The 24,848-nt window shown below is 34.6% G+C and overlaps 4 protein-coding genes and 1 pseudogene across 6 annotated transcripts; 2 read left to right on the forward strand and 3 right to left on the reverse strand.

Annotated features, from left to right (window-relative positions):
- Window positions 1–1,452: 1,452 nt before the first annotated feature.
- LOC106391775 (DAR GTPase 2, mitochondrial) lies at window positions 1,453–3,278 on the forward strand. The gene is made up of 7 exons (XM_013832478.3): window positions 1,453–1,653; window positions 1,753–1,938; window positions 2,025–2,175; window positions 2,244–2,314; window positions 2,464–2,560; window positions 2,675–2,865; window positions 2,947–3,278. Exons 1-7 carry the CDS (start codon window positions 1,483–1,485, stop codon window positions 3,187–3,189), a joined length of 1,110 nt encoding a protein of 369 aa, XP_013687932.1. The 5' UTR covers window positions 1,453–1,482; the 3' UTR covers window positions 3,190–3,278.
- A 365-nt stretch (window positions 3,279–3,643) lies between these two features.
- Window positions 3,644–6,386, reverse strand: LOC106391773 (GTP-binding protein BRASSINAZOLE INSENSITIVE PALE GREEN 2, chloroplastic-like). Of its 2 annotated transcripts, XM_048740850.1 has the most exons (4): window positions 5,108–6,386; window positions 4,867–5,034; window positions 4,287–4,686; window positions 3,644–4,177 (listed from the first exon to the last, which is right to left on the reverse strand). In XM_048740850.1, the coding sequence occupies exons 1-3, from the start codon at window positions 6,275–6,277 to the stop codon at window positions 4,312–4,314; spliced, it is 1,713 nt and encodes a 570-aa protein (XP_048596807.1). In that variant the 5' UTR covers window positions 6,278–6,386; the 3' UTR covers window positions 3,644–4,177; window positions 4,287–4,311. The 2 variants fall into 2 exon arrangements, with proteins under 2 accessions (XP_048596807.1, XP_013687929.2); XM_013832475.3 differs by having other exon boundaries at window positions 4,166–4,686.
- Window positions 6,387–13,601: 7,215 nt separating this feature from the next.
- On the forward strand, window positions 13,602–15,296 carry LOC106414581 (annotated as a pseudogene).
- A 311-nt stretch (window positions 15,297–15,607) lies between these two features.
- LOC106391776 (polyadenylate-binding protein-interacting protein 12) lies at window positions 15,608–17,752 on the reverse strand. 2 transcript variants are annotated; one of them, XM_013832480.3, is made up of 9 exons: window positions 17,233–17,752; window positions 16,983–17,093; window positions 16,849–16,893; window positions 16,695–16,767; window positions 16,496–16,608; window positions 16,341–16,400; window positions 16,157–16,273; window positions 16,020–16,081; window positions 15,608–15,934 (listed from the first exon to the last, which is right to left on the reverse strand). In XM_013832480.3, exons 1-9 carry the CDS (start codon window positions 17,584–17,586, stop codon window positions 15,877–15,879), a joined length of 993 nt encoding a protein of 330 aa, XP_013687934.2. In that variant the 5' UTR covers window positions 17,587–17,752; the 3' UTR covers window positions 15,608–15,876. The 2 variants fall into 2 exon arrangements, with proteins under 2 accessions (XP_013687934.2, XP_013687933.2); XM_013832479.3 differs by having other exon boundaries at window positions 16,983–17,096; window positions 17,233–17,747.
- A 3,169-nt stretch (window positions 17,753–20,921) lies between these two features.
- On the reverse strand, window positions 20,922–24,518 carry LOC111206875. The gene is made up of 2 exons (XM_048740407.1): window positions 23,114–24,518; window positions 20,922–22,909 (listed from the first exon to the last, which is right to left on the reverse strand). Exons 1-2 carry the CDS (start codon window positions 24,516–24,518, stop codon window positions 20,922–20,924), a joined length of 3,393 nt encoding a protein of 1,130 aa, XP_048596364.1.
- Between the last annotated feature and the right edge of the window lie 330 nt (window positions 24,519–24,848).

Genomic DNA, 24,848 nt, shown 5'->3' on the forward strand with positions numbered 1-24,848 from the left:
CTCGGACGTTTCGGGATCGATGGAGGGTACTCCCATGGAAGTATCCGTCGCTCTGGGTCTACTCGTCTCTGAGCTAGCGGATGAGCCGTGGAGAGGGAAGCTGATTACTTTCAGCGGGACTCCAGAGTTGCATTTGGTGGAAGGAGACGACCTGAGATCCAAGACACAGTTCGTGAGGGACATGGACTGGGGAGCCAACACTGACTTTCAGAAAGTGTTTGATCTGATCTTGAAAGTGGCTGTTGAAGGCAAGTTGAAGCCGGAGGAGATGATCAGGAGGGTGTTTGTGTTCAGCGACATGGAGTTTGACGAAGCCTCGTCCTCGTCTCATTCCCGTTATAACACAAGGGAAACGAGTAGCTGGGAAACGAACTATCAGGTGATCGTGAGCAAGTACGAAGAGAAAGGGTACGGAGGAGTTGTGCCGGAGATAGTGTTTTGGAACCTTAGGGACTCGAAGTCGACGCCGGTTACGAGAAGCGATAAAGGTGTGGCATTGGTGAGTGGGTTTTCCAAGAACTTGATCAAAATGTTTTTGGATAATGATGGAGAGATTGATCCCATGACCATCATGCACGCTGTTATATCTGGACCAGAGTACAATGAGCTTGTCGTGATTGACTGAAAGATTGAAGTTTGGGTTTTCTTTAATTTTGTATCCAGAAGTTTGTACTTTTTATTATATGTTTATGGAAAATATATAAAAAATGCTTTGTTCATCTCTGTTATTTTCTATGATTTTTTTTAAGCTATTACGAGGTGCTTGTTGGCTTTGTTTTACTATCTAAAGTCGCTTTGTTTTTCCATTTTATGATTATTGTTTTTATGTCTTCTTCAGTTCTTTATTCTTCAAGGTGTTAAAACTCTTTCACCGAAACTATGGAAAGATTTGGTCTGTTGTGTCATGTGTGTCTGTTAATGTAAACCTCATATGCTTATCAGCTTATGTTTAAAATGAGAAATCTGAACTTGGAAACTTGATTAACGAAGTTTGTTCTTAATCAATGTTTAATTTAATGGAAACTTATTTGGTTCAAGCAACCAGACATCATTCCACTCCTTATCTCTGCAATCTTCACTTCTTTTCACATAGAGACTTTTTGTTCTCAAAGTTGAAACAACTCTGTAATGGAGAAATTAACTATACTTTTAAAAGTTGTGTAGTAAACTCAAAATTTTAGATGATTTTTGTGTGTTTATGGCGTTACTATTGATCAATTTATCAGTTTTGAGCTATAGTAGATTCTGCATTGCAAATTTTAAACGTTGATGTTAGTTTGATGGTAATGCAAGATTGCAAGGGGACGCAGGAACATGTCAGTGAGAAATTCAATAGCTCATCAATCAAATTGGTAACACTTTAGAATCATCTGTCTAATAGGCTATATATGGGCCTTACGATCGAAGTACTAAGGCCCATAAGGGTGCTTTGTATTTATGGGCTTTAGGTTTCGAAAAAAAAGGAGAGACTTTATTTTGAAAATGACAACGGCTAAAAGCTGGAAGATTGGGAGGGAAATCGGAGAAGCCGTGGTGAAGGCGTCTAGTAACCCTAACCGGAGATGGTACGGACCTCACATGGCCGCATCGGTTCGTGCAATCTCAGAACGTATACCGCTTGTCGATTTCGTACTCGAGATCAGAGACGCTCGTGTACGTCTTCTTCTTCATCTCATTGTCTTCTAAGTGTTCGATTAATTGCCTCAGAGAACCAAGCTAAGTTTTTTCTTTTTTTCTTTTTTCTTTTTGTAGACACCCTTGTCGTCTGAGTATGAGTTGTTGAGAAAGTTTTCACCTTTTTCTTCAAAACGGATCGTTGTGCTGAACAAGATGGAGCTTGCAGATCCTTTGGAGTTGAAGAAGTGGATGGCTTACTTTCAAGGGAGAAACTTTCTCTCGTATGCAGTTAACTCACATAACAAAGAGTGTGTCAAGAATGTAACTCTCTTTTGATTTCATAATCTTCAGTTCCGTTGTTCTCAATGGCTAAGAGAAACTTAAAAACAAGACTTTTTTGTTTTCAGTTTCTCAACTTCTTGCAGAGTCAAGTTAGGGAATTGCACAAATCAGGCCATTCTGGTCATACTACAACTATGATGCTTCTTGGGGTTCCTAACGTAGGAAAATCCGCTCTCGCCAATTCTCTTCATCAGATCGGGAGGATTAGTGCTGCAGGTAAGCATATGATCCTCGCTTATCTCTCATATGATCGTTGCTTCTTGATCTAATATTTTCATTTGCAGAGAAAGGGAAGCTAAAACATACAACAGTTAGTTCACAGCCTGGAGATACTAAAGACATTATGAGCTTGAAGGTCTGTTCCCTTTTTTACTCAGTTTCTTTGTATGCTTATTATGTTCTTGGCTCAGTTTATATGTCCTTGTATGGCTACTACTTGCCTTCCTGTTTGTTTGAGGTGTGCATGCTGCTACTAGTTTAAATCTGAGGGTATATTTGGCTCAGATCGGCAGCCATCCCAACGTCTATGTTCTAGACACGCCTGGAGTTTTTCCTCCTAAGCTGCTTGATGCTGAGATATGCTCGAAGTTGGCATTAACAGGTCTGATCAGCACTTAACAAACATGATATCTCGCCTACTAGAAATTTTGATGTATGTTCACTCTAAGAGATAGTGTGGAAAACTTACAGGTTTGTTCTTTTTCCCGCAATGTAGGAGCTATTCCGGATGATATAATTGGGGAGACAGAACTAGCACGGTTTTGTCTGACCCTACTAAACTCGAGCCATGAATACAAGAAATGGGCAAACCTGTGCAAATCCCAGGATGTTACAGGAAGTTTATCCAATGAAAGCTCCACTTCTAGTGCCCAACGTAAGAGGCAGTACCCAACAGATCATACACAGGTACCATAACAAGACAAAAGCATTGTTTGCTACTCGGTTGTCTTTCATTTGTTGAATGCATCATTGTTTTATCGATTGCAGGATTTTATAGTTTACGATGTACGGAGGGTTCTGTACGAGACAATTTCAGTATTTAACGGAAACTTAGAAGATGATATCAGCATGGGAGAACTTGTAGAGACGCAATTTGCTGCGTTAAGAACAGTACTTAGGGTTACAGAAGAGGCAAGTCAGTTTGCTGATCTCAGAGTTGCTTCTAAGATATTGAATCTTTATAGAACTGGTAGACTTGGGCATTACACCCTGGAACATGCTTCTTGTTGACACGAGCATTTATAAGATTTATGTGATTGTGATGATATCTTCTTGTTGGTTAGTTTTTATTAACGGTCAAAAGATCGCTCTTGATTGTACTTCCATTCGCAGAAGTTTTCTTTTGTGGGTCCACGTCTTTTTGATCAGAAAGGTTCGGTTTTCGTTATGGCCGTCTCCGTCTGTTATTTGTTTCGTAAAGAGCTTGATACGGCCCCGGTCGTATGCCTCCCTTTGATCTCTTGAAAGATGGGTGGATGATGGTTTGATCTCAAGGCTACTAGCACTTGTTTGCAAGATCGGTGGCTTCACACTCGGATGATGGAGATTTTTGTGTGTTGTATCGACTCAAAAATCAATAACCTACAGGAGTAGCCCTGTTTGTAGTTCTGAGCTTCACGTAATGGAAGGTTTCCCTTCTGGTGATCGAGATCAAAGTTCTTGAGCTGAACAAAGAAGGCAAGAATACTTGGATTCTAAAAAAAAGATTATAAAGCTGAAAAGTTATGTTTTCAATTCAACGTTTTATACAGTATTTGCTTTCTAAACCGACATTAAGTAAAACACTAATTCTATCTTTAACTATGAAAACCAAAATAAAAGCCCGATAGATTTACACTTATCTAATCCTAATTTAACTTGGTTTATTACTTAAGGTTGTAAACCGAGTAATGGTAGCAATGGATCGACTCTTTTGTCAAGCCGGCCTTCCCCTCTTGCACAAGTCGAACCAAAGCCCCTAGGCTCATCTTCATGGTCTTAGCTCGTAATTTAGTTATTGGCCCCCAATTGTAAACACAAGTGGATCTTTAACTTGGTCGATAAACTCCATTTATCCCGTGGAAAGCCCATTTCGTCCATCTTCCCGTTCCAAGTTTCTCTTGACGCATCTATGATGTTTTTTTGCTCTCATTTGGTCGAACAAAATGTCCTTCCATAGTCATTTCCAGCTCTAGCGTTCAGAAACAGTTTTTCGTAAAACGCGTGGTGGGAAACGAACCTTTTTAATGAATAAAGAAAAAAGCTATGAGGAAAACAGAAACATCAGCCTTGGTGAAATTCACAGAACCAAGTAAATTCAACAAGCAAAGAAAATAAAACAACTCAACTTATATCTGAAAGGCTGTGACTTTCCTACAAGGACACCTCCTGGCAATTTTCTGTGTCAGACACAGAATCTGAAGGAGTGGACTTCTTGTTGGGTTTCCGTTTCTCCTTGTGAGTTTTATTAAAATCTCTATCAGCTTTGGCAACGATCTTCGAGACAGTGAAACCAGAGTCTTCGAAAGTACGCGCTCGTTGTGGAACCAATGAGTCACGGAGAAAGACATCAATCCCTTCGTGAGTCCATACACCTAATACCGCGTTTCCTTTGAGCCCTATAGCAAACCAACCGAGACCCGAAACAGCAATATCCACTGAACTTGCGTCCCAACTGCTCCCACTCACTCGGAACTCCTTCCTCACCCATTTCCCCATCTCTTCCACCCTCTTCTCCCCAATCGGCGGCTTCATCAAGAATCATAATGCAAAAAAAGGTTAAGACTTGGTCAATATAATGATACCAAAACGACCCCTCAAGTTTTTAACTACTTCAAGTTATGTTTTACAGAAAAGAAAAGTTGTAATCTACATATACGGTGTTCAATCAAGAAATATATTTGTATCCTCAAGAACAAAGGGTTTTACCTGCAATCGAGAACCGAAGTGTTCCTCAAGTGTTTTGTATGCATTCTCCTTCTTCCCCATGTGAAGGGGAACAGAAGAAGACGCCCATACTGTTACATACATAGAATCTACGGAAGACTCATCAATGTCAAGTCTCATTAGCCCACCGATATGAACCGTATAACCTTCCTGCAAATGAACACTCACTCAACAACAACAACAAGGAACTATTGTTACAGAGGAGAATGTTATTGAGGCAAACCTTGATCCTGTAAGTCCTAGGCTTAAGCTCCTTGCTGATCTGAACAAGTTTCTGCTCCTCTCTGGTGAGCCTAGTCGTGATCTGATGCGGATTCAGCAACCCTGGAGTATCAAAGAGCTTCGCCTCAAAAGGCAAAACACCTTCCACCCTGACGATCCCCAACGTCGTTCCCGGCACCGGAGCCTCCGTCAAGTGCCAAACTTTCCCGCCAAACACCTTCCCGACGGCGTTGATGAGAGTGCTCTTCCCGGCGTTCTGGGACCCAACAGCCCAGACCTGTCCCCTCTTCCCAGCCATGGCCGCCACGTCTTCCACCATATCCTTGATCCCCCAGTTCTTCACAGGGCTAACGAAATGCAGCTTCGTGATCTTGCTTAACCCTCCCTCGCGAGCTCTTTGTCTCACCCATTGCTCAAACCTCGTCGGAGACAAGGAGCTCGGTAGTAAATCGATCTTAGTCACCACGACGACGACTCTAGGGACGTTACCTGACCTCCCTTCTTTCCACGCTGTGTTGTTCTCGTCGATGGTTCTCGACACGAGCCTCGCGACTCTCTTTGGGAAAGACCCGTCGAAATCCGAAGCATCGACGACCATCAGAACGACGGTTCGAGCCCCGGAAGCTGATCCTAATCGTCTTCCCACCGTATGATCGAAATCGAAATCCGGAAGTAGATTCTCCACCGTTGGATCTTTAACTCTCCCGTAGTGTCTGAGTGAATGACACCTCGCGCAGACCAAGGGTCTTCCTGTTTCATCATCATCTTTAAGGTTTATCTCGGAACTGTTTGGTTCAACGAGAAGCCCATGTTTGATTGAATTGGTGAACTCGGGCTCTTGTGAGATTGGTACGAGGTTACGAAGATCCGAACCGCCGTTCTGTTTCTCGATCGACGGTCGGATGAAGAAACCTGGATGTTTGGGATTCGAGTTCTGCATATGAACTCCGCAGCCTGGGCAAACGGAGACGGTGGGGGAAGTGGCTTCGCTGTAGTTCCCATCTCGGGTAAGGGGCGGAACATTAGATGAAGAGTAACGCGGAGGGAGAAGGAGAAATGGTGATTTCGATCTATTGGAAGTCCATGTGGAAGATTTGAAGGAGGAGAGAGAAAGAGCGAATAAAGGTTTAAGCTTTGATGAAGAAAGCTCTCTTGCTGCTTTCGCAAGCATTTCTCTCCGGCGTGATCGTGGACGGAGATATTATTGGGATTTAGGGTTTTTGAGCAGACAAAGAAGACAAGACAGAGGAGTGTGTTTTGTTTGGGGTAATTGCAAAAGAGTATCTGTGATATTTTTATTGGGCTTATCGGTGAGATAGCCAATTTTGGAGATAAAATTAAGAATTTTTTTGCCAACTAATTTTGATTGATGAAACCGAAGAACATACAAGGATGAAAATCTAAATCCGGAGGTAACAACTTAACATCGCTGGAAGCATAGCCCACAAAAGAGAAGCTCAAACCCAAACAACAGGTGATATATAAAAAACTACTACAAATACTAGATAGATCTTCACTCTTGCATCCAGCTTCAAGGCAAGGAATCCTTGAGACAGATATTAGAGGTAAAGCTTTTGAGCTTTGACAAGCCGGACTACTTGCAGCGAACTGCACTAGAAGGAAACAGTGATGCAATGGCAATACAACGACACAAGATTCTCGATTACTTGAACCTTCAGTTCTCGGTGCCAAACCAGAACACAAACTCGATAGTCTAACACCATAAACCAACCAAAAAGCAAACACATGCCTAGAATTTAAGCTTCCTCCTCAACTGAACCTTCATCGGAGAACCTAACACCCTCAACCTCTTTAAAATGCTTCAACTAACTGAAGCCACCGAGGACAAGACAAGGCACAAGACAATCCCGAAAAGACAATTATTCAAGGCCAGGAGAGGACTCCAAAGCACAGAGATAACAGCGACAAGAACCTGAATCTTCTCAAAGGTGTTAGACATGTTCTGCTAACCCCACACCACCACACCAACCAAACACTCAACACACCATTAACACACCACTTCTTCCACCGCTACTGTAATCAAAACCAGGAAGCAAAACACCAAACCCAACAAGAAAGCTTCAAGACCGTCCTCTGACACTCCCGACACCTCCAAGGCCACGCAGCACACCTGCCGCTACACCAGACCGGAGAGACGCATCACCATCCCTGAAACAAAAACTGAAACGCAAGAGAGAGACCTAAACAGAGCAGATCGATCTTCTGTGAAAACGACTTCACTACACAAACCCCTCCACACTACCGCGCCTTGACTCCAGGATAAGCAGAGCCACCGTTGATGACGTTCATCTCAGCAAGCTAAACACGAAGTCAAGGAAGGATGCCGTACCACAGCTCAGACAAGACGGTAGGGAAGCAGAGTCGAAGGAGAAGCAAAGGACGAGCAAACTGAAGGAATAAGAACGGTTCCAGCGACGGCAAACGCGCCGGCCGTACGCTGGACCCAGAACCCATATCTATTTCACCAAACGAGAAGACCGCGAGATATATGACTCTAAACTACCAAATGCTACGGAGATAAAATTAAGAATATAGCATATGATCTGACATTATTATATCTCATAGCATATTGTTCTTTTTCTTCCGATTCTTTTTTTTCTTTAAGCCAGTTGCCGATAGTAACATCCAAAAAGCATCTGTCATGTAAATAAAAAATAAATAAAAATGTTATTAGAGTAGTGGTGATTATGGTATCCACGTTGATTATGGTGATAGTATATAAATAGAATAAACCATGCTAAATGGTATAGTTTATGTAAGTAAAATTATAAAATGATTTAAATATATTAATATACTATACATATCCAAAACTAAACCCAACTTCAACCCAAATCTTTCAAAAACTAAACTTAAAACACTAATCACTAAATCCTAGAAGAAAATATAAACCTTAACCCAAATATCAAAATATGCATACAGTACATAATATTAAGGTGATGATTGTTTTATTGGTTTTATTGGTTTTTGGTTTTTTGAGGTTGATTGTTTGTGGTTTTTGCTTTAGTTTTTAGTTTTTGTTTTTGCAAAAACCATTTTTCATCCAATCAAGTTTTTAGTTTTAGTTTTAGTTTTAGTTTTTGTAAAAACTATGTGAGTTGCCAATCAAGATTTTTAATAAATAGATTCCCTAAAATTTAGAAAAACTAGTTTTTGAAAAGTTTAACCAATTAATGAAGAAAAACCAAAAACTAACTTTTGTGAGTTTTTATGAAGAAAAACGAACTTTGAGTTTTTTTGTAGAAACTACTACATTTTAATTAATTAATAATTAATAAATAATATTTTCATAAAAATAAAATTATCATACAATTTTTGGTACATTAGATATCATTTAAACGATAATGTGAAATATTTTAATTTGTGTTTCATATTTGTAAATAAATTTTCTATAAATAATATTATTTAACTCTAAAAATTAGTTATTAGTTTCTATAAATAAAATAATTGTATTATTTTAAAAATTATTAATCACATTAAAAATGACAAAATTATAAAAGCATAATATGTTTTATTAATACAATATATTGTATTTAATCCTGAAATATAAAAATTGCCATTCAACTTTAAGAAAATATAAATAATTTATATAAGAAAATTTATAATTAGTTTCAAAATTTTATGTATTTTTATTTTTGTTTAATTTATAATATTTATATAAGAAAAACTATTGCTATTCAAGTTTTAAAAATTAAAAATAATTTATATAAGAAAAATTTCTAAGTAGTTTCAAAATTTAATATTTTTTGTGTAATTTATATATATTTTATGATTTATATTTTACTATAATATATTTTTATAAAATATAATGATTAAAATATGTTATTTTATTTTATATTAAAATTATAATACAGTATTTTGATAAATTTTAATTGTAAAATCTAAATATTTGTTATTATTTTGTTGTATTATTTTAAAGTAATGTATTAATTAATTTTTAAAAAATAAAAAAATACAGCAAAACCAAAAACCAAAATCTAAATCTAAAAACCAAAAACCAAAAACCAAAAACCAAAAGCTGAAAACCAAAAACCAAAAGCTGAAAACGAAAAACCAAAATCTAAAAACCAAAAACTAAAACTAAAAACTATTGAAACAATCATCACCTTAGTCTTTAGTTTTTGTTTTTGTTTTTTACCTTTTGGTATCTAGTTTTTGGTTTTTGATTTTGGAGTAGATTTTAGATTTTTGTAAAACTTGAATGGTGATTTGAGATTTTAGTTTTTGGTTTTTGATTTGAAAAATAATAAAATGAAATTATTTATTACTAGTTAACTGATTATTATGGAAAAATAAAAAAAATAAGATACTATTATCAAAACACTCTCCAAAATTATTAAATAAAATAGTAAATGTAGCTTATATGTATCAACAATATTTTTTTTTTATGTTGACTAACTTCAAGTAATTAAATTTATTTTATTGATAACTATGGGAGTTATTTTGCTTACATTAGTTTATTATTAAATTAAAATAACATTCAAATATTCTAATAGTTTCAGTACAATAAAGCTTTACTATGATTAGCAGATTTAATTTAATATGTAAAATATAAACAAATGTGACCATCAGTTTTTTATTTGATAAAATATTATTCTTAAATAACACAGTTTAGTTTTACTAAAATTATAACAATATTTGAAGAAAATTTTATCAAATACAATATTGTTATAGTTCTAAGAATATTCTTAATTATAACAATATTCTTAAAATTATAAAAATATTTGAATAACAATATTTGAAGAATATTTTATTAAATTAAAATCCACTGAGTTTTAGGTATTATAATTAAATTATGTAAAATATGATAACTTTTTAAGAAATTGTCCAAATGAAAAGATCACACATGAAATCAATATTTACTTCTGTTTTAATAATATATATTATAAAATATAATCACAAAACCATACAGTACAATTTTTTTTATATAATTATTTTAGTAAGAGAAACAAAAATAAATTACTACTCGTATATATTTTGTTATGTCATATATGTATTTATTTTTACGTTTTTTATTTTTTTTTAGAAAATTGCCACAACGGAACAAAAATTCAAAATGGTTGTCCCTATAGTATAAAATCATTTTTGTCCATTTGGTCTCTTTTACCCTTTTTAGTTCTTAAAACTAATGAAATAAATAGTTTTATGAATAAAATATATAAAAATATAAACAATTGATAAAACACACATATACACAAACTTGTATTTTTTTGTTGAAAACTTGATAAATTAAAATATTAAATTATGTTCTACTAAAAGGAGAACTAGTCTTCTACGAAAAATGGGATAGAAGAAATTGAATTCCAGATTAAACAAATACATCTACTTTTTTTAGAACGAACAATCTACTTTTACTTAAGTTTTTAAATATGTAGAATGCAAACTTTACAAATTGTAAGGTTTGCTGCTTTTTCTTTGAATGCAATTTCTACTTTTATGAGCTATTTTACAATAGTAGGAATGTGGAATCTAAAAACTACTCAAACTGCAGAAAGTGTAGTTTAATCTGGAACGTTAGTACACATGTTTGAATATCTAAGCCACTTTCGACCTCTAAATTGTACTTGGCTCTTAACGATCTGTGGAAACCACAAGCATAACATGACATAAAGCATCAAGGTAGACCTAGTAACACGCCACTGGTTGCAAAACAGCAAATGGTGTTGACTAACGCCCATGACATGCAATGGGTTAAGTAGGGTCCCTACTTTCACATGACAATTCAAAAAGAGGCACATTTAACAAGTTTGGAAGTTAGAATATTTGTGAATATTTTCTTAACTGAAATTTTCCATAATTTTCGCCAAAACCAGATTTTCTTATCCGTAGAAGACACTTTCTGCAACCATAGAAAGAATACAAAAATCTCATATACACAGATCGTAATATAAAAAATATCAATTTATTTCTCTTTCTATAATTTCAACAATTAGTTACCATAAATCATTATTTGTAATAATTTTAACAATTAGTTACATACGTCTGTATTTTGAACACTTTAGTGAATTTTGCTTACGTGTCGATCATATGTGATTAATTGTTCAAATTATATTACATAACAATTTTGCTTACTTTTAAATAATATTACAAATAATCATTTATGGTAACTAATTGTTGAAATTATAGTTACCTTATGGTAACTAATTGTTGAAATTATAGAAAAAGAAATAAATTGATCATTTTTTTATATTTAAGATTTACCATAAGGTAACTAATATTTTATATTTGGCAAGTGATATTAATTGGTAATAGACTTACTTTTTCTTTTTAGATCTAATTAAAATAAATAAAAACTAAAAATCATCGACCAATCAAATTATAACAATTTTGTAAGAGTTCACTTATGATCGACACAAAAGCAAAAATCAATAAAATGACTTCTCAATTAATATATAGTAAGATTTGGAACCTCTGCGCAAAGACTGTTCACTGATAAATACAACTACAGACTTGTTCTCTCTTTTTTAGAGGATCTCCAAAGAAACTTTATAACTTCAAATATAAAGTTTTTTGTTCTCCAATTTTTTAAAAGTTTTTTGTTCTCCAATTATTTTTTTAAAGTTTTTTGTTCTCCAATTATTTTGTTAAACTTCAAATTTAGAGTTTTAAGGAGTTAAACTTAAGTTTCAATATTCAGAACTCCAAATTTGAAATTTCATCTTTTTATTTGCATTTTAGTCTTTATAATTAATTACACATCATATTTAAGTATTTTCTCATTTATTATTTTAATCTTTAAAACTTTTGGATATCATAAATATTTCAATTTTATTTTTATAAATTAAAATTTTACGAAAAATTAAATAAAATTTAAAATAAGATTTATAATATTTTTAAACTAGAATTAGATAACAAGAATATTACAAAATAAATTTAATAAAATTATTTTTTACAAAGATACATGAAAACATAATTATTTCACAAATATAAATATTACAACAACACTAATAATTTAGTAAAGTTTTTCCTGAATTTCTAAAATATTGTCCAAACAAATTTTGTATAATCGAAAATAGAACATTACGGAAACAATTTTACAGAATAATGTAATATTTTACTTGTACTTTAATATTTAACTAGATTTTGACCCGCGCAACCGCGCGGGTGTTCGTTTTTACTTTTTTATACATAAATTATTATTTTTAAACATTAGTGGTATATTTTTTTTAACATTAATCATATACTTAAATGTTTATATAACTATTTCAAATATAATAATATTATATTTTACATGTTATAATCAATCATTTGATTAAAACCGTATGTATTTTTACTTCTTATTATATATTTATCTTATTGTATTTGCATTTAGTTATTAAGCAAATTAATATATTCATGAAAAAAAATATTTGAAAATATTTTATATTTAATTTATGCTAAATTCTGACCCGTGTTTCAAAGCTGTATTTCTTTTTACTAATATTTTTTTAAGTTTATTCATTTTAGATAATATATTATTGTATATACAAAAGTCTAAGATATGTTACTTTTTAGACATGTATTATAAGGTTTGTTAATTTTAAGCCGTTCTATCATCATATTATATTTTTAAAATAAATAATTTATATTTATGAAAATAAAATTTATAAATTTATCAATTGAATATACTTTTATCATATTTATTTAAGTATAATAATTGTATTTTAACATGATCATGACATAAAGTGGATAAAATATGATATAATTTATTTATTTTTTATTTTATAAACGATAACTTAAAATACATTAAATTATTGTTAAAATACTTTTACACAGATTTATTAGATTTTAAAATGAAAATGTATTATGATTAAAGTAGTTACAAAGATTTTATATTATAAGCTTTAAAGAAATACATGTTAATTTTTATACATGTATTATATATTTTGCTTAATCCATCTTACCAACATATTATATTTAATTTTTGAACATAAATTTTTTATACTTATGAAAATAAAATTTATAAAATTTATAAATTTAATACAATTTATTTATACTTAGCTCAATATAATAATTTTCTTTTAATATGATTGATTATTGTTATATAATATATAAAATATTACAGAATTTTTTATTTTTTTATTTTATAAATGATTACTGAATTTATTAATGTATAATAATATTTCAAACTAATTTCAAAATTAGTGATATTTAAATATAATTTCGAAAATGAAGATCTTGTAAAGATCTTTTAAAACAGATTTGTTAGATTTTTAAAATTAATATATTTATATTTAAAATAAAAAGGATATCAAAAGATATATGATAAAAGTATTTTAAAAATTCTATATATTATTAGTCTTAATAAAATACATTTAATAAAATTTCTAAGTGATGGTCCAAATTAAAAAAAAAAATCACACATGAAAAAAGTCATGACTTCTCTTTTAATATATAAGATTATTTATTTCTATTTATAATTTTATGTTTTAATGTAAAAATTTATTAATTTATAGGGCAATTGCACTCCGTATACACAAAAATAAGATTATTTAGCTATGTGGTTGTGCCACTGTTGTATTTTCAATATTCCAATAAAGTCCCTATAACTAGAATACGATTACAGAGAAATAACTACAGAGAAATAATCAAAGCGATTCACTTCAGAGACATGTTTAAAACCTTCGATCGAAGAATAGGACAGATGATAGGAGCGATTCACTTTGAGTATTAGCAGCTTGTTTCGTCAGCGGCGCCTTATTCATCGCCCACACCGTCTGCGTCCACCTCACCCTTTACTTCCCGTCCGTCTCCGATCTCCGTTTTCGTCTACAATCACCGCGTCTCCTGCATCAATGAGGCGAACCAAATCGTCTGAGACGTGAAAGCGAAACCGAATCGTAACGGTTAGCTCGATTGCTTCGATAAGATTGGGTGAAATCGAGGAAAGTTCTGAGCTGTGAGTTTCAGAAATTGGATAAATTTGATGTTTCTGAGTTGCTGAATGGATCTTTGGGTGGTTGTCGCTGGTGATTCGCAGGCGAGGTTCGTTGCGTTGTCTTTGTTGGGCCTTGTTTTGGGCTCGGGTTCAGAAGCTATGAGTTCGGTTAAGAGCGAGCTTTTCAAGAGGCGTAGTGATTACAACCTTATGGTTAAGGAGATTGGGATGAAGCCGGACTTCGTGTGGCTCCTTACTAAAGAGAGATATTGATGATCTTGCGGTGTCTGACAAGTAGAGGAACAAGTTTCCTGATGTGGTGATTATGGGGAGTGGGTTGTGGCATATGCTTCTGATTTTGGTTTCCAGCTTAAGGAGCCGAGGAGTCATGTTGAGACTCTTGTGCCTGTGACGACGAAAGGCGGGTTAGTTTCGGAGAGATCTATTCCTAGGTTAAACATGTAACCGGTAATAAGCATCTCTTTCTCTTTTGATTTATGCTTATTTAGGTTTTGTATCTGAAACAAACATATCTGCCATCCGTCTCGAGTACTCTTCTAGGGTAGTTGACTTATTCATTCGTTGTTAGATTGATTCTTTTTTGATGTTATGTTCCATGTTGAGTTTGCTTAAATAACTTGTTTCAGTTTCTTTGGTTCTATAAACAGTTTCCAAGATGAAGACAACAAAGGGGAAAGATAAAGCTAAGAACACCAAGGAAGCCTTGAAGCCTGTTGATGACATGTTCATCCTCTGAAACTATATAAAGGAAATAACTTTCTTGCTGAATCATTGTCTTTTGTTGTTTGATCTCAAATATAAAGGTGAAAGCTTTTTCTTTCAGAAAGGTGAGAAAGAGGAAGGCACGGCTGAGAAGGTTAGCAAGCGGGAGAAGAAGGCCAAGAAGGATCCAAACAAACCCAAAAGAGCTCCCAGTGCCTTATTTGTCTTCCTGTAAGTAGTATTCTTGAATCCTTGCTTTCCAATTTTGACTTCATATTTGATGTTTCTGTAATCTGTTCTTAAAGTTTATTGCTTGGTTTCTTTTTGGTTTCAGAGAAGATTTTAGGACAACGTGATTCAGTGTGTCTTGCTGTGAGTTTTAGGTTAATCTGAAGAGTTTGGCTTGATTTTTTTCTGCAGTAAGCGCAGCTAGAAAAGAGAAAAGGCAAGAGATGTAGAGGAATATGATGATGATGATGCTAATGAAGACAAAGAAAAAGAAAGACTATTGATTCAATATTACTGTGGGATATCTATGTAATTTCACTGCTGATTTTCTATCCAACTTGCTAAATAATTTTTTTTCTGCATAGATTGCTAATTATCTTTTGTTTCTTGTTTTTTCAGCCAATTCACCCTAATTTATATTACTGTAATATTAATATACTGTATGTGGTAGTTATTTTTAAAAGTTTTATAGATTTATATTAATTTTGACAAATATAAAAATCATAATGTAAATAACAAATATTTTTGAAATTAAATTTAAAATTTTGCTTTTGTAAAAAAACACCTTAAAACTTCAAATATAGATTTTTGCAAACTTTAAAATAGAGAATTTTTTGGAGACAGTGGTGGAAGAAAAATAATATATTACCTAAAAGTTATATATGACTTCCTAAATTTCGATAACTAGTGATTTATAACTTAAAAACTCCCATTAAGCAGAGACAATCTTCAAAACCATCTCTCACTCTCAGTGTTTCTCTCTTCCCCTCTGTGTAACTTCTCTTTTCTCTAAAAGTTAAAAACCAAATCGAAATTAAAACTCCCTACGACAGAAAAGCTTCCAAGCATTACACAGGGGAAAACAAAAGACTTTACGAGTTTCAGACAAACATCTTTACACGCCTGTAGAGAGCAGAGATATATGTATAATAAACTTGTAGCTGCTACTGTTGTTGTCGAGGAACAGCACGGGAACGAACAGGTGTCTTTGAGGGACTCACCCTGTGAATCAAAAAACACGTCAACGATGGGACTCATAACCAAGTAACAAGAAAGTGTTTGAGAAAACTGGTTTGTTCTTGGGGACCTTATCGGTAAAGAACCAAGAAGCACGCCACTGCAATTGAGAGCAGTTATTGCACTTTCAGCCTGCCAAAGAGAGAAAAGAAGGATACTTTGAAACTTAATCTATGGATCCAATCGTAAAGATCAACAGTGCTTTACCATGACAAACTCAACGAAACCGATTCTAGTTGGATGATGATAATCACCCAGAAGCCTCAGACGTAACACCTCTCCACACACAGCCTCAAAGAAGAGTTTTATGTCCGTTTGAGTGACCTGTCCAACTCATCAAAGTTCAGCTACTTTATGTTTGATTATAGCGCCGTGAAGGAAACAAAATCACCTTCTTGTCGATGTTAGTGCAGTAGATAGTTCTCGCACACTTCTCACGCTCATCTTCAGTCTAATAACCAAAAACAGGACAAGTGCTGAGTCATAAAAAGCGCATAACTTTGCACTCAGACTGTGATGAAACACAAGACAAAAAAAGTGTCTCACCCTTGGCAAGAATGTCGGGTTAACAGGTGCAATAGCAGTTTTGGACGGCATAACCTTCACAGGATAGAATCCCAGTATCGTCCCCGAAAGATTCAGCGCAGCTCTTGCACCCACTACAATTCCCCAAATCGTCAAACCCATTAAACCAACATTTACACACACTTTGCAAAAAAAAAAATATAATGAGGCTAAATGATACCTTCATCAGTGAACTCGATGAAAGCAAACCTAAGTACTGAGTTTGGGTCACCACAAATGCGACAGTCAACAACCTAAACCACCAAAAAAAAAAAACAGTTAAGACAAAGAACACACCGCAAACAAAGATGAACTTGTAGAAGAGACTTAGAGACATGTCCAAAGCCGATGAACAAACCAGCAAGCTGCTCCTCAGTAACCTAAACCGAAAATTAAGATAGTATAATAAGTGAGAATATAGTAAGCCTGGGGAAGAACCATTGAAGAAAGGGTGGAAGCTTTTAGAAACCTGTTGGTCAATATCAGACACATAGACAGTTCTTCGAATGACGTCTTCACGCTGAGCCATACTTGTTCGAGGATTAATCCTCCGTTTCCCTTGTGGTGCTCCGAACCACTTCTTCTGTTTCAAATAACAGAAACAAAAACGACACTCAAAATCAAATAATTTCACAAAAGAAAAGGTGAGACCAAAGCCTCAAAGGTACAAGCTTTAGCTTAACAAACAACCAAGCACGAAGAGACACGTGTCTTATTACCCGTCGAAAGCCGCCGTCTTCGTTGACGGGAAAATATTCGGCTGCACCAAGAAAAGAGTCAGCGACGGTGAAGAAACCACCGTTAGCTCCTTGCTTAGTCAATGAGGGAGGAACAAACTCTTTAGCCATGGGGTTAAGCTTAGTTAAAAGCTCATTGAGCTCTCTTATCTCACGCTTGAAGCTCTCTCCACCGCCGGATCCCTCCACGTGGGATCTGATCTCACCGTGGACTCCATTTTCACCCTGATCTTCGTTGGAAGAGGCTCCTGATCCTTGGCTGGTGACGGAAGACGGCGGCGACGGGGAGATCGCACCGACCTCTGTATTAGCTCCGACGTTCTCAACGACCGCCATGATCAGATAATCGGAAATTAAAGAAAGAAAGATCGGATTTTTCAGGGAACCCACGATCAAGTAACACGAAATGCGAAGGGAACAGTAGCAAAAAGGGCTTCTACTTCTATATGAAGGAGCCACCAAGAGAGAGAGAAGACAGGAAGGAAGAGGACAAGAGAGTGGAAACAAAACTCAAAGAGAATTATTAATCGTACAGTAAAACTCTATAAATTAATATTGTGGGACTTTAATTTTTATTAATTTATAAAATATTAATTTACAAAAATTTCTTTTTTTATAAATTATCTTTATTTTATTAATAAAATAAGAAAATATTTGATTTTATCTTATATAAATTATTTAAATTTTTAAAATTTGACTTTTATATTATTTTATTATCTTATTTGGTGTATAATTTTATGTTTTACAGAATTGTTATGTGGTTTTCGATATAATTTTACTAAATATTATCAAAATATAGTAAAATATTAAAAAATAGAAATATTTTAATTGTGAATAGAAAACCAACAATATAATGTTTAGTTTGTACTTATATAAAATATATATAGAGATAGATTATTAATTTATGATTTAGTGGAACTATATATCTACATGAGAGTTATAAAAATATTACTATCTTATTATTTCATCGATTTGTGTCATATTTTACACCGGTCCAAATAAAGATCAGTGAAATTTATTATTTTATCGAATATTAATTTATAGAAATTCTACTGTAATTTGTTAAAAGGTCAAAAAAACGATCAGATAAAGTAGAGTTCACTTCGTACACAGAGAACAAGATCAACCTATTACGGCTTTTCCAAGTCCACTCTATTTCTTTTTTTTATCAACACTCTATTTCTATTTCTTATTCTAAAGTAGAATTTAAAGTAAAAAATATGTTTACTTTATATATAGAATAAATTGTTTACTTTTTGTTCATTACTTTATTTTTCATTCTAAAATATAGTTTTTTTTTTGTCATCAACAAACAGACTCATTCTAAAATATAGTAAAATTCAAATATAACTCAACCATATTATATAATTATTTTATTTTAAAGTAAAAATAAAATAAACCATTGCGGATAATCTTAAAAAGCTTATATTGCTCATTTTTAATGTTTTTTTACTTAATATATTTACACCTATTACTGTCTTCTTTCTCCTTTTCTGCTTTTTTTTTAAACTTGCCTTTTTTGCTTTTTGCAGGAGGAAGCTATAGATCAGATCATACAAAACCTGAATCAACAATTCTATATTTCTGAAAAATAACCATCCTAAAATATATATTGATGCCCTCTATCAAATTTTATAAAATGTTCTAAATACACACATATACATATATATATATATATATATATGATAACAATTATGCAAAATTTGAGTGTGAGATATTTATAAAACAACCAGATTTTAACTGCATTGCTTATAATAAACGAAATCACTTTGATATGATTTGATATAAGTAATTAATAATTTTGCATGCTTGTAATTCCACTCTTGTAAACAAATCAAATTGGTAGTTGGGTATTATGATTATATGGTAGATCATATGGTAAAATAACATATGGCACAAAAGGGAACACACAGTTGTTTGTACAGTATCTTCTCATAAAGAATAGTCTATGGACATTGACATAACGCTATATATACCATTCTTTGAATACTTGTTTTACATAATTTCGTTTTAAAAATAGAGATAATTGGCTCACATAGCCTTAGATGTGATCATAATTAGAGAACAATCCCTCATAAGCAGAAAATAATTTTGATTCCAGTTTTATCCATATAACATATAATCTAACTCTTGTATAATATCTGTAAATATTTATCCAACGAATTAAACCAATCGATGGGATTCCTCTGTTTTTCTACAAAAGACGTGATATTAGACAAGTGAACCAACTCAATTATTCGAATTTGATAGCAACTATTTTTTTTGCTAAATAATATTTATATTATCAACTAATTTAAAATATAATATTTATATCCTCACTATTAAAAATGTTCGAGACATAATAATAAAGTTCAACATGTTATAATGATAGATAGTCGTAACCAATTACCACATACAAATTTGATCTATGTTCCAGTGTAAAGCAACATAAGAATTAACAGCTACATTATATATAAGTAACAACTGATACCTATGTTAACATCTACTATATTTTTTAAATGATACATCAACTATTAACCACCTACAATAATGATTATAACATGCTAATTTTGTTGTTTTACTCTTTAGCGTCAGTAGATGTATAATTCGTCAATTTGGGCTTTCATTATGTAAGAAGGGTTTTTCTACTCCCTGCAACAACATAGTATCAACTATTTTTTTCGTCCTGGTGCAGGATATAATCGTCCGCTCAAACCACAATGGATGTGACACATGTTATTAACGTTATTCAATGTGTAATTCGCCAATTTGGACGTTTATGTAATTTTTTATTTTGTGTGACAGTAAAGTAACATGAATATATATAGTGTTTTTAAATTTCATATATATTTGTATAAATACTTTTCCAACTAATAGTTTTACATTTAAGTCAATTTCTTAAGTTACAAACTTTTGTTATATTTTTAAAATTACAAGTTTTTAGATTGGATGTTACCGAATTGTGTAACTATTTTCTAAAGAGTAAACTTCTATTTGATAAGATCCATCGGTGTCAGGCCCGGGCTTGAGCAGATACCTAAGAAACATTTGCATGGGGCCTATAAATTGTATAGATTTTTTGGGGTTTGCATTTTCTGTTTTTATTGCTAGCATATGAAAAGAAAAATCAGTTCTAGGAAGTGTTTTGAACATATAACATGATAAATGTTTAATTTTTTTTTTCATTCTCTTATATAAAATGAAATAGAAAGATAATTTTCAGAATTGATACTTTTATAAATTTTAGGGATATTGTAATTTTTAAATGTAAATTAGAATTTTAATAATTTAAATTTTTAATTTATTAGATAGGGCCTATATTTTTGGTTTCGTATTGGACCCGAAATATCTTAGGACCGGCACTGATCGGTGTAGACATAATTTTTACCAACTCCAAACAATCTAGTTCAAAATAGTTTGCCTCGGTGAAAATGATCATACGGTCCATTACTTAGACATCAAACTCTGAATGTATAAAGATAGACAAGTTGATGAGAGTTATTTTTTAAACAAAAAGAAAAAGATTTCTCAGTTCCAAAAGCTTAAAATATGTTTAATCAATCTAACTTATAGATTTTATAATTGACCAACAATTGCATTAAAATGCTATATTTTCACTGTATTTTTTTTTACATTCACTGTAACTTCTGTTTTTTTTTTTTTTTTTTGACGTCAAAAGGCTATTCTATTACTCAGACTTGAGGTGGCCTGGGTAACCAGACCGGAATAGAACAACCAACAAAATGTAACTCTCTACGGAAAGATCTAGCAGTCTTAGCTAAAAAATCTGCAGTCTGATTATGCGCTCGTGGAACGTAAATGATGTTGAAGTCCGGGAAGCAGATTTGTAGCGTCTCTATTCTCTCCAATTCCGTCGCAAAGCTTGGCCACGCCTGGGGATCCTTAACCATAGCAATCAGTTCCTTACAGTCTGTCCCAAATCTCTGGCAGGTCGAGTGCTGCAGCATATTCTCCATCGCCCACCGCAGAGCTTCTACCTCCGAATGCAAGGCCGATTCCCGTCGTGTGATATTTTTTGTCCCCATAAGCTGAATATTCCCAGAGCTATCAATCCATGTCCATCCACATCCACTGAAGTTAGCTGAGAGAGTCCAAGATCCATCTAATAGACAAATATTTCCCAAACATACGGCTTGGGGTTCCTCATTCATGGTGTCCTGTGTCGCAGCTTGTGCCACTTTATTAGCCTCAAACCATGCCTGGCATTCACTCTCAGCATGTCTAACCAGTTCCAGAGGATCTCTATCTATTCCTCTGAAGAGTTTTTCATTCCTAGCCTTCCAAATGAACCATATTATCCAGGGATAAGGATCCCTATCTTGCTCTGGCTCCATGATACTATTTTTCCTCCAGAACAGATAATCCATGTTTGTGTAGACGCTCGATACCGGAAAAATATTTGGGCACGTCGGAGTTGAAGATAAAGACCATACTTGACGGGCTGGTGGACATTCGAAGATTGCATGTGTGACTGTCTCCTCTGCTTCTCCACATCTCGGGCAATAGTTGTCGCACCTCATATTACGTCTAACTAAATTCCTCGTTACTGCCACATGACCAGTCAACAGCTGCCATATAAGATGACATATCTTCGTAGGAGCCTTCAATTTCCACGCAAAGCCCTGCAGTTTCGTTATACTTGGGTCCAAAACTTCCTTCTCCTTCGATAACTTCAATAAGTTATGCGCCACCCAATATCCAGATTTAACCGTGTATTGGCCACTCCTCGTAAAGTTCCAGCAGAAAGTATCTCGACGATGAGTTGAGCTTATGGCCAAACTCCTTATAAGTGGTATATCCTCTGGGCGAACATATTTCTCCAATAGTCCCACGTTCCAATCCTTCACTCCCTGGTCAATAAGATCGCTTACTCTCATGTTGGGGTTCATCACAGGAGCTACGGGGGCAGCTGGCCTGGCGGGATTCAATGGAATCCATGGATCCTCCCATGCTTTAACCTCATAGCCTGAGTGTATCTTCTGTCTAATCCCCAGTAGCAGTAATTTTCTTGCAGCAGAGATACTAGTCCACACATAGGATGGGCTACTAGTAGGATGTACTCTCAATGGAGAGCTCAATCTGTAGTACCTTCCCCGTAAGACTCGGGCCACCAGAGAATCAGGAAACTGTACTAATCTCCATAGTTGTTTAGCTAGAAGCGCCAGGTTAAACTCATGAATCAATCGGAAGCCAATTCCACCCTCTTCTCTGGATAGGTAGACTTTCTCCCATTTCGCCCAGTGAATACCTCTCTTTGGTGGGTTCGAGCTCCACCAGAACTGAGCAATAGCACTTGCCAAGCTTTCACAAGTCTCCAAAGGGAGCAGAAAAGTTGACATGACGTATGTCGGAAGAGCGAGCAGAATTGATTTAATCAGTACTTCCTTTCCACCTTTCGAGAGCCATCGACCCGTCCATCCATTCACTCTATGCATCAGCTTATCTTTCAGAAATGCAAAAAGCCTGCATTTAGAGCCGCTTATATCCTCAGGAATGCCTAAGTACGTTCCCATTCCTCCTTCATTCTGTATCCCAAGGGCATCTTTAATCTCTTGTCTTGTATTTGCATTAATCCGCTTACCAAAGAGCAAGGAGGACTTGTCAAAGTTGATACATTGACCAGATGCTTTACCATATCTCCTGACTACTTTCATTACTTCTTCACATTCACGGGGCTCCGCCTTACAGAAGAAAAGGCTATCATCAGCAAAGAGAAGGTGGGATACCGACGGACACGTGCGTGTAACACGCATCCCTGTTATCTTTCCTTGCATCTCTGCATGATTAAGAAGGCTAGCGAGCGCTTCCGTGCATAGAATAAAAATGAAAGGAGACAAAGGATCTCCTTGTCTTAGTCCTCTACCTGGACTAATATTCCCTCTTGGCTCTCCATTCATGAGAACCTTATATTTCACCGATGTAATGCATCGCATGACCCAGCCGATCCAAGTCTCTGAGAATCCCATTTTAAGCAGAACAGCTTCAATAAACGACCACTCCATCCTGTCATATGCTTTGCTCATATCAGTCTTGATAGCCATCCTTTTATTCCGTCCACTGGGTTTCGTTCTCAATGCATGGAACATTTCCTGGGCAATCATAACATTATCCGAAATCTGTCTCCCAGCAACAAAGGCTGACTGGGTTTCCGATATCAGACCTGGTAGCACTTTTTTCAACCTCTGGCATAAGACTTTAGAGATTATCTTGTAGCTAACGTTGCACAGACTTATGGGTCTGAATTGAGACATTGCAGTAGGCTTTGTTATCTTCGGGATGAGACATATATTTGTGTCATTCAGTCCGTTCGCCATCGTCCCCTCAAAAAGAAATTTATTAACCATAAGGGTTAAATCATCCTTTACTATATCCCAAAATCTCTGGTAGAAAAGTGCAGTCATCCCATCGGGTCCTGGAGCTTTCTCTGGGTGCATGGCAAAAAGCGCTAATTTGACCTCCCATTCAGAGACCGGAGCAGTAAGGTCGTCATTCATTGCACCAGTTATTGTTGTTGGCACCTGAGCTAGCGCCTCCTCGATTTCCTCCGGGTTCGATGATTCAAAAATCTGCCTGAAGTAACTAGTAGCAATGACTACAAGTCCTTCCTCATCCTCGATAATGTTCCCATTCTCGTCCAGTAGCTGTGTAATCTTATTCCTTGCTCTCCTTTGTTTCGTCAATGCATGAAAGAATTTTGTGTTTCTATCCCCCTCTCTCAACCAAAACACCCGACTCTTCTGCTTCCAAAACATCTCTTCCGCTTTAAGAGCATGGGAGAGTTCCTTCAGAGCTGCTGCAATTTCCTCAGTTGTGGCATTATCATCTGCATATAAGCCTTCCACCTTTTCTTTAAGCTCTTCCACCAATTTTGCCGAATTGACATTATTTAGCCTCCGCCATTCACTCAAGGCTCTCCTGCAGCTGGAAATATGTTCCATAATACTCGCATCAGGAGGAAGATCAGGTGATTTCCATCCCTCAAGGATAACCTGCCGTAACTCCTCATTATCCAACCATCTTTTATCAAATTTAAACTTTTTGGATCTTCTCGTTGGCTTTATGAGTATATCTGCAAGAATCGGACGATGGTCCGATCCCCATAACCTCATGTACTTGACATTCGAGTGTGGAAACTTCTCATGCCAGTCCGCATTTCCTACCGCTCTGTCTAAACGACATCGAACAGTTGATCCACCAGCTCTCTTCCCTACCCAAGAAAGCATATCTCCCGTGAATGGAAACTCTAACATGCCACAATCATTAAGCATCTGCTTAAAAAGAAGGAAAGAGTTATCCGGGCGTTGTCTTCCCCCTGTCTTTTCATTGTGACATGTTATCTCATTGAAATCTCCTATCATAAACCAAGGTCCATTTCTTGTTGTTGAGAAACGCGTAAGACATTCACTGTAACTTCTGTTAATGTCACTGAATATATATATTCTATATTTGAAAAGTATTTTGCTATTCCACAACTATATTGTATTAGCAAATCCGTGTACATAACTAGTTACTCATTGAAAGGCAAAGACTCCGATGTAAATTGTGAAAGTATCCTAATAGATAAACATGAAATAAACTACATCTTTACTTGGGGACAA

This window comes from Brassica napus, chromosome A9 (genome assembly GCF_020379485.1).
Source record: "Brassica napus cultivar Da-Ae chromosome A9, Da-Ae, whole genome shotgun sequence".
Classification (NCBI taxonomy): domain Eukaryota; kingdom Viridiplantae; phylum Streptophyta; class Magnoliopsida; order Brassicales; family Brassicaceae; genus Brassica; species Brassica napus.